Source organism: Hippocampus bargibanti, linkage group LG02, assembly GCF_051943395.1.
Source record: "Hippocampus bargibanti isolate YZ-2025 linkage group LG02, ASM5194339v1, whole genome shotgun sequence".
NCBI lineage: Eukaryota > Metazoa > Chordata > Actinopteri > Syngnathiformes > Syngnathidae > Hippocampus > Hippocampus bargibanti.
The window spans coordinates 23,734,036-23,750,605 of NC_142735.1; the positions used below are offsets into that span (position 1 = coordinate 23,734,036).

At 42.8% G+C, this 16,570-nt stretch overlaps 1 protein-coding gene across 1 annotated transcript in view; it reads right to left on the minus strand.

Annotated features, from left to right (window-relative positions):
- Nucleotides 1-3,534: 3,534 nt before the first annotated feature.
- usp53a (ubiquitin specific peptidase 53a) overlaps nt 3,535-16,570 on the minus strand; it is a 38,869-nt gene continuing 25,833 nt past the window's right edge. The window contains exons 9-17 of the mRNA XM_088990348.1: nt 16,038-16,187; nt 15,021-15,183; nt 13,369-13,518; nt 11,551-11,691; nt 9,957-10,722; nt 9,150-9,208; nt 5,157-5,211; nt 4,422-5,077; nt 3,535-4,354 (exon numbers count right to left, since the gene is read on the minus strand). Coding sequence (XP_088846474.1) covers nt 4,275-4,354; nt 4,422-5,077; nt 5,157-5,211; nt 9,150-9,208; nt 9,957-10,722; nt 11,551-11,691; nt 13,369-13,518; nt 15,021-15,183; nt 16,038-16,187 — 2,220 coding nt within the window. The 3' untranslated portion in view covers nt 3,535-4,274. The remainder of the gene's footprint in view (nt 4,355-4,421; nt 5,078-5,156; nt 5,212-9,149; nt 9,209-9,956; nt 10,723-11,550; nt 11,692-13,368; nt 13,519-15,020; nt 15,184-16,037; nt 16,188-16,570) is intronic.

The window sequence follows — 16,570 nt, forward strand, 5'->3', positions numbered from 1 at the left end:
AAGACGCAGTCCGGCCTCCCTGTGTTGAGTTTGCATGTTCTCCCCGGGCCCACGTGGGATTCCTCCGGGTCCTCCGGTTTCCTTCCACATTCCAAGACCATGCATGGCAGGCTGATTGAACACTCCCAATTGTCCCTAGGTGTGAATGCAATGGTTGTTTGTCTTTGTATGCCCTGCGATTGACTGGCAACTAATTCAGGGTCTTCTCTGCATGGTGCCCGAAGACAGCTGGGATAGGCACCAGCACCCCCCCGCGACTTTGATGAAGTCTAAGCGGTACAGAAAACGGATGGATGGATAATATGAATAAGTATGAGGGTAGTTGTGTGTTTAATGTGTAATTTTAAGGGACAGTGCTTCGTGAGGGGCATGAGGGGCTTGAGTCGGATAGGCCGGATAATCGAGACCTGAGTTGGGGGGTCTACACAGAGTTCCTTGCATCTGCTTATCTCATTCGATAAATGGCGAGTGAAGCTCTCCGTTCATGCCCACACGTAAGGGCATGAACTCAGTGCCAGACGATGTGCAAAAATATGTCCACTCCAGTGCCAGTGATTTTGTCATTTTCATTGAAATTGCTGCACCCACAGAATATTGAGTTTTAGGACTACATCAACATTCTATGCAGCGTATGAAACCTTAGACTCTCTTCTTTCATCAGAAAAAAAAGTTATTTCCTCAATTATATGGGTCTGGAGTTGCACTCTGAGGTGCAAATGGGGTACAAAAGGCAAATGCTGCCCCATCGTGGGAGGGAAAAACATTGCCAGAGGTCCGACCAGCGCTTGATCGGCACCCCCCCACAAGAAAAAACAAAATCCGAACAAATTCGGGAATGGCGCTCCGCATCATGCTTTTCAATTCACGAATAAATAAATTTGGGAATGGCAGTGATTGAGTTAATTGCACATTTTCTCCACATCACCAATCTTTTAAATTAGAGTTTTCCAAATTCAAGGATCACTGTATTATATTGAATTGCGACAATGAATAAATAAAAATAAACATTAAAGGTCATCCTAAAGTAGCAACCGCAAGATGGCCTTTAGTGACATCACGATGATAAGAGGTAAAGTTCAATAAGCTAAAAAGTGTCACACAGCACACGCCATTAAACAACTTAATTGTTTGACATCATCCCGTGTATGATAGCTTCGTGTGAAATTAGGAATGCCGCGTCAATTCAAGTGTGAACTGTCATTACACGGAATGAGGACGAGGCCGAGGGTGACGTTGAAACCCTTTGAGCTGAAGAAGTGAGAAAGATGATGGCAGCGGAGGTGGCGAAGGGGATCAAAATGGCAGGACGGTTATGAGATGTCTTTTCAAAACATGGCTGTTTTGGCCGCCGCGCTAGTCAATCACGATTACAATAGCGGGGGCGAGACGGGAGCGGCGGCGCAGAAAGAGCAACGGTGATAATTACAATGCAAGGGACAAGATAATGGGAAGCCGCCGCGCTCGTCCAATTGCTTAGTATATGCCACAGCCCCCTGCCCCCCCCCAGCCCCCTTTCCTACGCCACCGCCTCTGACAACCGGCAATCACAGCTCATATCGGTGGAATCCAAAATGAATTAATGTGACAAACGCATTCGCTCGGTTGATCCGTTGCTCAGAGAGGGTCAAAGAAGATTTATTGTACTTTGTCAACCGCAATATAAAAACAGCTGACGTGAACAACAGGACAAATATCGCATTTGACAACAAACCATAGTCCACAAATCTACTTTGTATTTAAAGTAGAATACCAATCAGACCTCTTTGAGACTCCATTTAGAGTGTGCGTGAAATATAGGTGTGCAATTATCATTTATAGCGATAGTCCAATCCGAAACATGAATGTCAGATTAATGTTTAAAAGGGCAAATTCAGACTCATTTCTATTTTAAAAATAAATAATTTAAAAATACATCGCACCTTTAAAAGCTTCTTTGTTCCAAAGGATGCTAACAATGGTCGATTTAGCATACTGGTACTGGGCTGCTAAGTCACACAAACGCACACCTTGTTGGTGTTTCTTGATGATCTTCTTTTGCTCGACCGTAATTTTGTTTTGTGTCCTCTTCGGCTGAACACTAGCCTGTGGTGGGGTCTTTTTCGGTCAATAACAGCCAAAGTATCAGTAGAAACAAATCCATGAAGACAAAAGACATATGCACTCTGAGAAAGGGGGTGTGGAAAAGTAGTCCGGCAGCCACACTGTCGCTGTTCGGCCGTGTGGTTTGGTGTTCTTCCGCCGAAAACTAGTCCACCAGCCATTGTGGCACTCCGTGTTTCCCGAAAAGTAGTTTGTATGCCAAGATTGTATTCTCGCGAATTTAACGTTCTTAAGGTGAAAGGTTCGTTAGCTAAAGCATTCGGAAGCCGAGGTATCACTGCGCTTGAATTGAATGTTCACTTAATTGAATGTTGACTGTCAGTTTTTGACTGTTCCCGAAACAAGTTTGTATAGCTAGCAAAACAGTTGCGTTAGCTTTCCTGTCTTTTGAGGGGCTTTCTCATGAATTGACTTAAACGTTGCCGGTCTTATACCTTGTATCCATACGGTGCAAACAACGTGGTTTGCAAATTTATCAAATTTATGACGCATATTGGAATGTTGCCATGCCAGTTTTTGACAAGCAAGTGGCAGGTCCTAAAAAATATCAACTTGAGTCTGATTCGAGTCAAGTCAAACAACTCGAGTCAACCCATCTTTGATAATTACTATTTTGGAATATGTTTTGTTGGTGACCACGTTCTGGTACCACACTTGAGTTTATCAGTCATTCAGTGAAAATTAATGGGATATTTACTTTGAAGGCCAATTTATAATGTGTGCCGATACATTTTCTACATTGAGCAACATGTTTGGGGTCACTATGCTCCTGCTAATAAATAAGTAAAAATAAATAAATATTATTTATTTATATTATTAATTAAAAATAATTTGGTTGTTCCGGAGTACTGCAACAGTTTGGCTAAAGAAAACTCATCTTATTTCGAGTAATACAATAGAAAGTGTAATGTCACCATCTCTTGTCCGGAAAAGATATTACATCACACCGGAATATGTACAGTACTGATGAAGGTCTACATTACAATATGCAGTCAGGATTGCATGCTCCAAACAGAACAGAAGAAACGTATCAATAATTCTATCTTCAGTCGACTTGATTATTGTAATGGTCTTCTGACCAGACTACATCAAAAAAAAAAAATCATCAAACTGCTGAAGCTCATCAGAACTTTGGCGCTCATGTTATGAGCACAACAAAAATCTCATAGGGCTCTTAAATCTTTTTTTTAATTACTATATTTTATGGTAAATATTAAACCATAAAGATTTGAGTTGCATCAAAAAAGCATTTAAAAAAGTACTGGGTAGATAAGTTATAAATAGCATCTCTTAGAACCGAGGTCCCCTGTGCTTAGCCGAACTGCAACGTGTCTGAATGTAACACCAGATGGCAGCAAAACATTGTGACAAGTTGACCAGTGATTTTTTTTTTTTGTATGCATTTTTAAATAAAACAGCTGACAACAACAAAAGTGACGCATGGAAAAATCAAAACAATTTATTTGACTAAAAAACTGGTGATCAATAGAAATGAAAATAAAATCCTGGGAATCCCCCTCTCCAAAATGACACGTTATAGCTGACTCAAATCTTGCTTTGGCACTATACACATATAAAGACAAAAAGGCACTGTGTCACTTATGAAACAGTAAACCATGAACAAATACTACATATAGTTAAAGTACTGTATTATTTGATTAGGACAATACCAGCTCTAAAACAAAATGCTTAAAAAGAGTTAGGAGTGTCATCCAGTGCTAAGACTCTGTTTGCGCCACATACTTGCTGCAAATAAGTATGAATTGCCCATCACCTAAATTTGGGTCAATCTTACCACCTTATTATTAATAAAAAGAGACATCTGCACCGGATTTCACTTCGAATCGTTTTGCCTTCTCCCCCTAAATTAGGGAAACTTTGCTTTCCGGCATTACAGTACGTACATACCTGTGGGATACCTACTTATACGGATCCTTAGGATCCATTAATGTACCGGTGAGAGGATAAACTTGCTCAGTAGTTGGTACAGTTTTGATTTGATAACCTGAAAACAGGACAGGTCCATTTTCTGTACCTTTCTGGATGTGCAACTTCAATATTTGTTCAATCTCGTTCAGAAGAGCAGTCTGATTGGCTGTCAGATTCCTGCTCAAGACATTCAAACAGGACGTGATGCAAAGTGATTGTTGTTGTTGTTCATGCTTTAGCGCCCTCTACAGGAATCCGTGCTCATCCAGTCCTTTTGGGGTCACCGGGTTCCATTTTGCAACGGGCTTGGTGGAAACTGAATAGCCTGTAAAACAAAAGGAAGGCGTCAAGGGTAATGTTCAGGTGGACCTGAAATCCACCTTATCAGGTACCTGGTTGTGTTCCGTCAGCTGGGCGATCTGATGGCTCAGCATTTGCCGCAAGTCCTCTCGCGTCCACGTCACTCTCCCCTGAAGACATGTGCTCCTCTGCTCTCATGTACAAGGCAGGCCTCTTGTGGTATTTGGCCCGGTAGGTGTCCGTCATGCAGTTATCCACAGAGAAATACGTTGTGGGCAGAACCACATCGGGGGAGTTGGCGCCTTCCCGGCCAGGGGCCCTCTCTTCGCTCTCACTGGCCGACAGGTCGTTGCGTTCCTGGTCCGAGGATTTACTGGAGCTGGCGTCGGACGACAGCCTCCGCTCGGCCGGTGTCTCGATCCAGCGGATCAGGGTGTTGTGCGAGAGTGCCGGCGTGGTGCTTTTGGGCCGACGGGCCGGTATTTCCGGAGGTTCCAACGAGTCGGTGTGATGACCACTAAAGTGTTTCGGGGGTAGCGGAGGGGGGGAGTCGTGCGGAAATGCATCGATGCGGTTAGCCCCGTGTTCAGAAAAGGGCCCAGCGAGGTCTTCTGAACGGATCCATTCAGAACCACTTGTCTTTATCGAGTAAGGCGGAATCGGGCTCACTGTACTATCAAGACTTTCTTCTTTTTCGCTGTCCAGGTCGTTTTGCAAGACTCCGGGGGTGTATCGGAAGGCTCTTTTTCTATAAGAAAAACAGTAAATAAGCATACAGTTGATACCCGTGCAGATTATATACAGTAAATACATCAAAATGAATTTACCTCTGTAAGGGTTTGCGGGAGTCAAAATGATCTGGAGACTTTTTCTCTTGTTCATCTAAGAAAGAAGAAAAAAAGTGATGTTAGTTCCATCACCAAACGGTCCGAAATAAAGCAAGCAGACATCTGTCGCAGTTTTAACTTTGGAAAGGGACTATGTGATGATGTTTTCAACGTGTTATCTAACAGGGGTCACCATGAGGCTCTCTGCCGGGAACGGGAAGCATCAGAGCGGGGCTTGTCTGGCACTGCAGCCTTGGGGGGGGAGGTGGGAAGTGGTGGTGAGGGACGGGGGGGATAAGGGGCAGGGTCTGGTTTAGCCAGCAATCGCCGACCCTCTGAGGGTATCTGACGCCTTACTTAGACCTCGCTAGTTTGGACCTAATAAAAATTTTAAAGATTTACATATTAGAGCAAATTATGAAAACAGATTAGGAGACTCTTAATTCATGGATACATCCAAGGTTGGCTAAAAATATTTTACCTTGGCCCCGACAAAGTAATTTGAAGTCTTATAGCTTCCAAATTTGAACCACGCATACTCGACAAGTCGACTGGCGTGCATTCAGTTTGCGTCATCTGATATGATTTGACTTGCTTTGCTGCATGAAAATTAAATGGATATAAGTTTGTTTTTTTCGATACAAAACAGCCAATTCAATGTTTATTTACGACATTGATTCTCATGACATCGATATAACGAGACTTTACTGTAAATAGATACAGAAACATATAAAAGATTAAATAAATTAATATATAAACACACAAATTAATAAATACAGTGAGACCTCAACTTACGAACTTAATTGGTTCCCAGACAGAGTGTGTAAGGCGAAAAGTGTGTATCTCAAAAAAAAAATCCCATAGGAAACCATTAAAATGGGAATAATCCGTTCCCGGGTTTCCATAAAATATACTTTTCAACTAAATAAGCCTTAAAACTACACACAACCTACATTATCCTATGTATAATAAATGTGCTATTGTATTGTAATGAAAGAAATACACTGCACTGTATAATAAAGTCACTTTATTTACATTTGTGATGGTCATTGATGGCTCTTAATTGACACCTGTTGCTTTCTGACTTGTAACGTCTTACGAAACTGAGGCATCACATTATAATTCATCATGTTGATGATTCTTATAGTATTTTCTGAATGGAACTGTTCAATAAAAGCCTGCACATCAACTGTTGAATGGCCTGCTTCTGCTTGTCCTCTTGAAGGCAAATCAAATTCTCTATGTTGATGACCTCATTATGGTCAGCAACTAGCTCCTCGATGTCATCTGCATTCACTTCGAGTCCCGTGGGTGCTGGCAGAGATTTTATGACAACAAAAGGCGCGAGTCCGATGATTCCACGGACGCGGAATAAAACGCGACAAAAGAAGGCGGGCGGGGCGAATAAAATGGCACACTCGCGTCTAACAATCACCTCGTGAAAAGCAAACTTTCGGAGCACACGACATAGCGATGCACTTTCGTCATAATCATGTCACTGGTGAGGTGACAGTGACTCGTTGAAATGAAATGAAATTGAAGTGTCGCGAGCGGCAGCCACGCCCGAGCTGTCAACTCGTACGTGACAATTTAGCGTGACTATTGACACGCTGTTCCGGTGTGTGTGAAAACACTAGCTCTGATTGGCTTACCATGACACATGACTCTACCCTTTAGCCATTCACAATCACTTCTATCGCATCTTGACAGGGGGGTGCGTTCAAGTGTAGCAACACAAAAACGTTGGCAAGTGTTTGTCACCGCTCATTCAGTTAGACAGTGCTTTCCAAACAGCCTAGAGTCATAAGAAGTCGCGCGCTAGCTATTCTCGAACCTGAACGCACCCCAAGTCTTGGATGACAAACAAACAGAGCAGAGTAGACGTGTACGGCTGGTAGTTTCTTCAATTTATTCATCGTAACGCACCACATTTGAACTGAGGCTGAACACGAGCCTGTGGTGTTTATTTTCCGGTCCCATAATAGTAAAATTATCAGCAAAAAGCTCCAAGTAGGCGATCGATGTGTTCATTCAATGAGAAGGGGTATGGAAAGTAGCGCCGGCTGGAGCGCTGTTCGGTCGTGTGCTACAGCCGAAGATCACTTTCGCCAGATCTGAAGGTTGTGTGCTTGATGGACCGGCCGTGGTGGGTGTGTATTATGAAAATATTGCTTATTATAAGGCTTAATTTTCATAAATTTGACGTTCGTATGATGAAAAGTTCATATTATAAGGCGTTCGTAAGTTGAGGTCTCACTGTAAGTAAAAAATTAATGGATGAATTGATAAATAAATAATAGATACATAAATAAGTACATGATTAAATAAATGAATAAATAAACAAACACATTAATAAGTAAGTAAATAGATACAAGGATGATTTGGTAAATAAATCAATAAATAAAGAAATACAAAAATGAATAAACAAATAAATAGATGGGTGCCACATTCAAAATGTCCGCCCAGGTGAGTGACAACCCTAGTTCAGGCCCGGCCTCGGTTTGCTAACTCAAGGACAGACAATTTATGCAAACAGTGAAGAGAGGGAATCCATTCGGTCGGCCCCGTGGGTTCAAACTCATTCTGGCAATATTTGTGTCGTGCGTGAGGGCTACTGGGTCGCATGGTCAAGTGCAAACGGCAGCGCTAATGGCCTCTCTGGTGCGTTCCTATGAGGAGTTGTCGGAGCGGCCAAGGATGATTTAGTTATGAGTTCACATCCTACACTCTCCGTGGCGGAGGTGGCCCTTTTACACTAGATGTCTTGCAGCAGCTTTTGGCAAAGGATTGTGGGTGGAAATCTACACTGGGCTGGCAACAAATTGACCAAATTGACTTTGGCCACCGTTGATGCAAGCATGCCACTATAGTTTGCATGAGTAGCAAACAAAAAACTCATGAAATTTTCCACAAATGGAAAGTGGCTGGGGGATGTTTATTTGCTCGGGTGTAAAGTGGATGAGGACACCATATGGAACAATCCATCCATCTATTTTCTATAGCGTGCAACCTCGGTAAGGTCGCGTGTGAGCTTCTGCCCATCCCGCCTGACTTTGGCCAGTATGCAATGTATGCCCTGGATTGATCGGCGGTCAATAAACGGGGGCACAAAGATACATCGGTGCACTCGTCACGGCAGTCTGTGAACTGACATGATTACATTGTGTGAATGTTTTTTTTTTTTTTTTTTTTTTTTTTTTTAATCTGAGGAGGGGATAAGGGAGCAGTCTACTTGAATACGTTATTCTGGCACAGGTAGCTGTGGTGAGGCGATGTTCACGCACGTCAAGTACTTTCCACAAAACAAGTTAAACACGTTTCAAGAGGGTTGGTTCAAGCTTCTTAACTCGCTCCGTGTTTGTTATGTCATACACCTTGAATTCAAAACAAAACAAAACAAAGCCTACGAGCAGTGTGCCCAACCTCCATCAGAGGAAAACTCTAGCAGGCAAAGTTAGCTTTGGAGGGTGGGAAAAAAAAACGGAAATTACTTTCTACCCTCGTCCTACGCTGATGAAAACATTCTTGGCAGAGGTAACGCTGTTGTTTTTGTGCGTGGTTTTGAAACTCACCGTGACCTGGCAATAAACACGCCTGCTTGCCAGTTTGTTGGCTTCCCGTCTGAATACCACCTTCCGACAAGGCCATTTTCTGGCCGGCTGAGCACAGCTGGGTGGCCCTTACAAGTTCACTCGTCATCATCATCATCACGACCACCAACTGCCTCTTATTCAAGATTAACTCAGCGTTCCTGTTGAGGGAATTACTGTTTCGACATGGCTAAGCTCAGACGTTGCTTTTCTTCCTGAACTCTGTTTAAAGGAAGATTTGGTTTTCCTTCATAGTCTCTACCGGCAACACATGAAGGTGAATAAATCCAATCATTTTTTTTTCTCATTTTGACTGACAGCAATAAAATGAAATGATTTTTCCAGGATTTTAGGAAATTATGTTGGAACTATTTGAGTGACTTTTTGAGAGATTGTGACTTACTGGTAAAAAAGGGAGCTGGCACGATGTCATCATCACTTCCCGTTGGAGGAAAAATATCCCTAAAAGGACAAAATGAAAAGAATGAATGATGTCACGTTCAAACCAGCATGCATGTGATGTGAATTTTTCTAAAACAGTTTGAGGTACAACATAGATGCTCAAAGCTTTTGTGTTCACTTGAGGAGCAACACTTCAAAAAAAAAAAAAAAGAGTAAACGTGTCAAGCGACGTGTTTTTGGTAACAGAAACAAAAAGTAATGTCACAAAAAGCAGATCAAAAGGTCCTGTTCTACAGCATTTCCCTCTTTCTGTCTAGCATGACATTTAGCCTAACTAGCTAACTCTCTCTCATATTTAACCTGCTAAAATGAGAAGGCTTGCTAGCGCTGTCTCCCCCCCCCTCTCTCCCTCTCTTATTTAGCCCACTAACAAGCTAGCTAGCTCTCTCTGTCTAGCATGGCATTTAGCTGGCTAACTAGCTAACTCTCTTCCTCTCTCATTTTTAGCCCACTAGCTATCTGGTTAACTAGCCAGCTCTCTTTCTATCTTTCTCTCTCCCTACCTCCCGGTCTTATTTAGCCTGCTAACGAGCTAGCGCTCTCTGTCTCTCTTTTTTCTATTACAGTCTTTCTCTCCCCCTTCGTCCCTCCATCCCTCTCTCTCACTTTCTTTCTCCCTCCCTCTCTCTCTCGCAGCTAGCGCAAATGCTAATTTGTATGCACCTGCGACAACACAACTCTGAGTCACTTTTGGTCTTGACACGAAACAGGTTGACAGGTCAACAGTGGCATGAATGCAATTATTTACCGGGTGAGCTGCAGTTCGCCTATCGATCGAAGGTCTTTGGGAGGAAAGTTCTCCACGACAGGCGAGTCCAGATTTGCAGAGCTATTGCTAATTCTGTCACTGCTCTCGTAACCAGATTCCGTCCGCTGGATCTTCCAGTTGTCATTGTAGACTTTGAGAGTTGCCGTGCCCTTTGACCTTTCTTTGTCGGCATAACCGCCCTGGCCAAGCGACTCCAGCGAGCTGCGGCTGCTGCCGTTTTCGTGTCTCTGGTCGTCCTCGTAAATGGTCATGAGGCTATTGGGCTTGCGCTCCTCCCGGCTTCCAGACATGACCTCCCACTCTCGCGTCACTGACTTGCCGCTAGGCCATCTCCGCGGACTTAGCTGCAGCCGCTCCGCGCCGTCCGCGTTATCAGTGGCGCTAAAGACACTGTCCACATTGAGCGCTTCACGCATTGGCTTCCACGGCCGAGTGGATCTACTGTGACTGTTCCCCGCGCTACCGGTACGGCTACGAGAGTGCTGGCTGCTGTCGGTGTCGTAGCCGTTTGTGTCGGATTTTCTACTGTAGTGGGCAGTTCTCATGCTAGGCAGAGCAGGTAGCACTTGAACCCTTGAGCTGGACCGAAGGGCCATGTGAGACGGCCTGCTGCTGAGTTGGTGAGGGCGGTCAATCCGTGTGGGACCTTTACCCTGGCTGCTGTACAAACGAGTGTCCATGTAGTGCTTGAAACTATTTTCTGGCGGGGAAACGGAGTGTGAGTGGAGGTGATCTTGAGCAGGACCTGCGTGTGAATGAAAGGCACATTTTATTGTCAAAATTGACACAGTAGTCCAGATTGGTTGCTGTTATAGGTGGCGCGAGTGGGTGCCAGGTTCATAGCGCGTAGGCTATCGGATGTCTAGTTACTACACCTTCAATGTTCTAACAAAAGAACACAGCGGGTTTGTGAAAAAAGGGGGAGGGGCCAAAAAAAGGGAAACAAAAAGTGTTAATTACAGCCCACGGGAACACAATTGCCTTTTTGTGTGTACACACAATTCATCTTTAATACAGAATACAGTCCTAAATTTTAAGTACCGCAATTTCCGGTGTATAAGGTGCACCCAAAAGCCTTGTTTTACTGCAAAAGCTGCGCGTGCGCCTTATATGCTGGTGAGACTAATATGTGAAGTAATATTGAGCCACAGCAGGTCTCGCAAATCCTGTCAGCAACCACGACTCCATCCCCCCATTGAAGAAGTAGTGCATAACACCAGCATCTACTGTAGCGCCTTATAATGTGGTGCGCCTTATACTGTATTTGGAAAACTTTTTTTATATATTAACTCTGAAATATTACCAAAATAAGACACAGATGCGTTGCGTCTTGTTTGTGGGCTATGAAAAGGGGAATCAGAAATTTCTAACTCCCAGTGAAGGGGGATGAAAGAAAGCTCAGACGGACGTCAGCAGTTAATCCCCTTCCTGACACGTCACTTACATAAGGCCCACTGAATGGGAGACGAGGGCCGCCCTCATGTGTCATTAAAATCCTCAGAATTCTCCCTGTGCACATTTGATACGCGGCATCGCATGTACAGATCGTCCGACGAGGGTCAGTCAAACCGACCTTCGTAGCGCGATTCCGCTCGACGCTGACCGCTTCGATCACAGTCTTTTCCGACTGGATGCGCCTCTGCGCTGGCTCGCTGCGCAACTTCCCTGAAAATCTCTTGGAATTGACGCTTGGGATCGTTGGCGCCGGTGTTTCCTGTCGAAGACAAAACGTGTAAAAGAAAGTCACGCACTTGCACAAGAATAGAAGGTGTTTTGTAGTTTGTAACGTGCAATTGTTAGGACGGGTGTGGGGGCATTTTGGTAAAAACGGGCACTTGGAGCCATCTCGGAGGAAAACAAGATTGTGCATAAGACGTTGCTATCGTCCTGCAGGATTTTTATTTTGACGTCACCCCTTTGCGGCGGATTGAATGGTCACTTATGAACAACCATTGTGGCGGCTGGCTTGACTCAGATGACTCCCCGCAAAAGCACATTTGCGGCGGAGGACGCTGATGAGTCATCTCCATCATGTTGCTTTGATGATTTGTCAAAAATATAGAGAAAAGTGATCAATCGTACAAATAAACAACTAATTTTTAAATGGAAATAAATACAATAAATAAATAAAAACAATATAAAAATTAAATCATAAATCATCAAAATATATAAAATAAAATAAAACCAAATAAAGTAAAATGAAATACAATAAAATACAAATATTCATCCAATGGCAAAAAGAATTCTGCTAGATAACCTAGCGAACTACAAAGTCTCATTGGGCCAGTCAAGCTTGTGGCAATTTGCTTTTTGAAGAATACGTGAGAAACTGAAACAGCATTCAAGCTAACACATTTGTGGTCCTTTTGAATCTAATATTTTTTTGTTTTTTTAACACTATTGTTTTAATAAACAGCCACTTGTTTAGCCAAGGTATGGCATGTTTACTCAAATGAAAAAATAAATCACTATTTCATGAGCATTCACAAAGAACATGTCCACAGCCGCCATATTTTCTTTCTGATTTCATTTATCTATATTTTTTTAAGTGTGCTGACATGACCACAAACCACGCAGAAAACCTGTTTGTGGAACTGCCAAATCATTACAAGGGCAAATTCCTTTCTTCCCTCCAAAGTGCGGGAAATAAGATTGTTGCAAACTTGAAGACCACAGTTGGCATTGGCACATTTGGTTCCTTTTCCCCGAATACAGTGGCGACATCTCAAAATTGGAAACACCAAAGAAAATTATTTGCTTTTTTTGTACATCAAAACAAAAGCAATGTAGACTTGACAAACATTTTGACGATAATAATAACACTATTGGCGGACCAGATTTGGGCCACGGGCCCAAAGTGCCAGAGGTGCTTTTTGTTCCTAATTCATGGATGGTTGGAGGGGTAATAGCACTAAACCCCAAATGCTCATCTGAGGACTACACCAACATTTGCACCCCAGGTTATTAGTTTTGAGCCTACTATGCAAATTTATGACGGCTATACAGTGACTGTAATTATTCGTATTATTAATACTAGTCTTGGTAATGTAGGGAAAGAATTGCCCATTTCACGGTAAGATTAGAGCATTGTCAACAAATGGTGAGTATAGCTTTGCTTGAATGCTGTTGTGCTGATGACTATTTTGTGTTTGGGAGCCTTTTCATCTTTATTAAGTTCATAGAGTTGCTTGACATGAGCCAGTGTCTTCTTGTACCGGTCCCAAGCATGGATATATACAGAGGGTTGTCTCAGGAAGGGCATCAGACGTAAAAGCTTGGCCAAAACAAACCTCTGAAGATGGAGAACATTGATTCGCGACCCCTTGAAGGGGAAAGCCAAAAGGAAAAGAAGAAGATACAGTGACTGTAATTCATGAATGTTAGGGTGTACCTGGCCCACGTCCTCCACTCGTACGGGCACCGTCGCGGCTAAAGCTGGAATGGGGCTTCTGATTTAAGGAGCGTGGAAGACCCAGCAGAGCATTCAGGTTCTCTTTGGTTAATTCCAGTTTCTTCGGGGACGGAAGAGGAGATGTCACACCTAAACCGGGCAAATCGGAATAGAAAGCGTTCAGATACGATAGTATCAGTGACGTGCAGTCGGGGGAGGCAGGTGAGGCTGTGCCTCACCTGTCATCATGGAAATATCAAATGAAAAAATAAATTAAACAGTTATATTTATTTAGTGATTCGTACTTTAAATTTCTTTTACATTTAACTCCACCATTTTTGGCTTTTTTATCAAAATCGCTGAATTTTCACATTTACCGTTCAAATACCAAGTAGAGACGAGCAGTGAGGCAGCAGCTGGCTGAGCCTCACCATGGATTGCACAATGACTATGCTAACTGTGCTGGTATGCTCTGCAGTGAGACCGCATTGTTGTCCCTCTGCATATCGCTATTAAAGTGTTCAAACACTTTTAGTATATGAACTACATTTTCACAGTTTAGCTGGTGTATATAATGTTGAGTCACTTTACATTCTAAATACTGTACTACAGGGTTTATTTTATTTTATTTTTATCAAAACTGGTGATTACAGAGATTCTTTTTACGCCTCCGCGGCTGCAGAATAATAGAATTAGTGAGAGAAAGCTACAGTAAACAGTTAGCAAGTTAAGTGCAACCATCCAGTCATTTTTTCATGTTGCTTGGCCTTATTTTCAGAATGGAGGATTACATATCTAAATTGAAAGGAATAGAGAGACTTTTAAAACTGAAGAAAGATAAGGTATAGATGCCTTTCTTCAGAAGGAGCGGCGCATGGAATTAATTTATAAGTAAAGGTAACACGATGTTTTTTTAATTCTTTTTTTCTATGCTACAGTTTATATAAAGAATGCTGACATGTCATTTAAAACAAAACATGTTAACTGTTGCCAATCAAATGGTGAATAAGCTACTCTGTAGAGTTCATATGTTTGTAAATCTGACTGTGATGACGTCAGTGCCTCACCAGCCATTAACTCCACCGCATGTCACTGGATAGTACCAATGATGAAAACACATTGGTCGCTCACGTGAGACCATGCCGTCACTCATCGCCATCAGGCCGGCTGCCACCCGACTTGGAACTGGGATGGAGCCAACGCGAAGGGTTTTGAGGAGGATTTTTAAACGGGGATAAAAAAACCGCCCCGAGCGCATAAATCCTGGGGTGTATAATTCACAAGCAGAGTTCACTGATTGCACGAGCTGCTTGTCGTCCATGCAAAAAAATAAAATAATAATAAATAAAACAATAAATAAAAATATTACATATATAATTTAAAAGTCAATACATAAAAAATAGATAAAAAAGAGATACATATATATGAAGCAAATAAATACAATTAAATAGAATGAAATAAAATTGAAGTAAAAACTATATAAATTAAAAGGCAATAAATAAATACACAAATGAATAGATAAATATGTAAATAAGCAATTAAATAAATATATAAATAACAATATATATCACCAAAATTTTTTGGGTGGGGGTGTGGGGGGTGGGGGCTTGACGACACCATATCCACATCTCTTATCACACAGCGTGACTTGCCTTCTCCATTCTCAAGGTTCTTGTAGTGAGTTTGGCTTAAGTTCTGCTGGGACACATCCCCCGCCGTAATGGCGCTGCCATTCGGGTTGGCGTAAAACAGCAGAAGAGGCTGGAAGTGACCTTTTATACATTTGCTGACCACATCTTTCCACCTGGAGCCGACCTGAAGTGAGAACAAATGAAGAAAGGACGGGCATGTGATCATTTCTACCGAAACAAAGCACAAAAGGCTCCTTTCATCCCCCCGGGTGATATCAACCCGTGAGCGTCGGCAGATGTTGGAACAGAAGCCAAATCGTAACTGGAAATAAAATGAGGGTGAACGGCACCTTGCAGTCCAATTGGCGAGAGTGTGGAACAATCACATTAGCGCGACTTGGTCAGGTGACGCGGTTGAGACGCCACAAAAGCAAAAGCTGTGGGCTAACAGATGCCCCGTGTGCCTCTTAATCAAGCCAATGAAGATTACAGCTGAGAGATGAACGAGAGTGGAGCAAATGCAACGCAGGGAAGAAATCCCGGGTCTAAACGTCAAAATGTATAGAGACACAGACAAAAATGTGGGTGCTTGTGATTCTCTATCGGAGTTTGGTCGGCAGGTGGGGGAGATTCAAAATCAGCCTATCGCCGCACCAAAGTCTGACTTGAACCCTGCAGCAACGATACGACACAAAAAGTGCCATCGTTTCTTTCTTTTGGTGTTGTTTCGTGAACAAGTATGCCGCAAGTCAGAATTCGGACAAACCCAGTCTGCAACAGGAGCGTCGCAAAATGTGTTGCGAATGTGTTCATCGATGAAGGTTCCGTTATAGCGACGGACCATTTGGCAGCGATCCAAATTAGGATTGTGCGGACTTGGCAGCAGTTCGAGCTTTGCACGGCGCTATTCCAAGTGGATATAAAATGGTGGGCTACCAGTTATTAGTTGACTTTGTTTCCGTTCCACAAAAAGAGCAAAATACACTTTGAAGAATGTGGTTCTGGTTCATTTGCTGTACGATTGAGTGGTTTGGTCACCTCTTTGACGGTGGCATCGTCGAAGAAGACCCATTTGGAGGACTTGGTGTGGTAGGCGAAGGCACAGTAGTGGCGGCTAGAGTAGCAGATCATCCCCACGAGCAACAGTTCTCCCTTGTTGGCGTGTTCGTCGGTCACCCTGTAGAAAAGCTGCATGCACAAATAATAGCCGCTTGAAAACGCAATTGGAAAAAAGATTCCATCGGTAAGCCAGCCGATTGAAAGGAAGTCACAACGGAAGAATGCTTTTAAAACTGAGGAAACACAATTTTGTACATCACGAGTCTGAAATAAGATCATTTTTGAAAATCTACCTGCACCTCTGTACACAGTCAAAACAATCATCTAGATCAACATTGAGATAACAGTTGTGAAAAAGTAAAAAGAAGAAGGAAAAAAACAAAAAGAAAAACACCTTTGCCAAGATTCAACCATAGAAGAAAATGAAAATAAAAATACATAGACAATACGGATTCATTACGAGGGGTCATTCTCACGCGCTAATTGCGCACATTGTAATTTGATTTGCAACA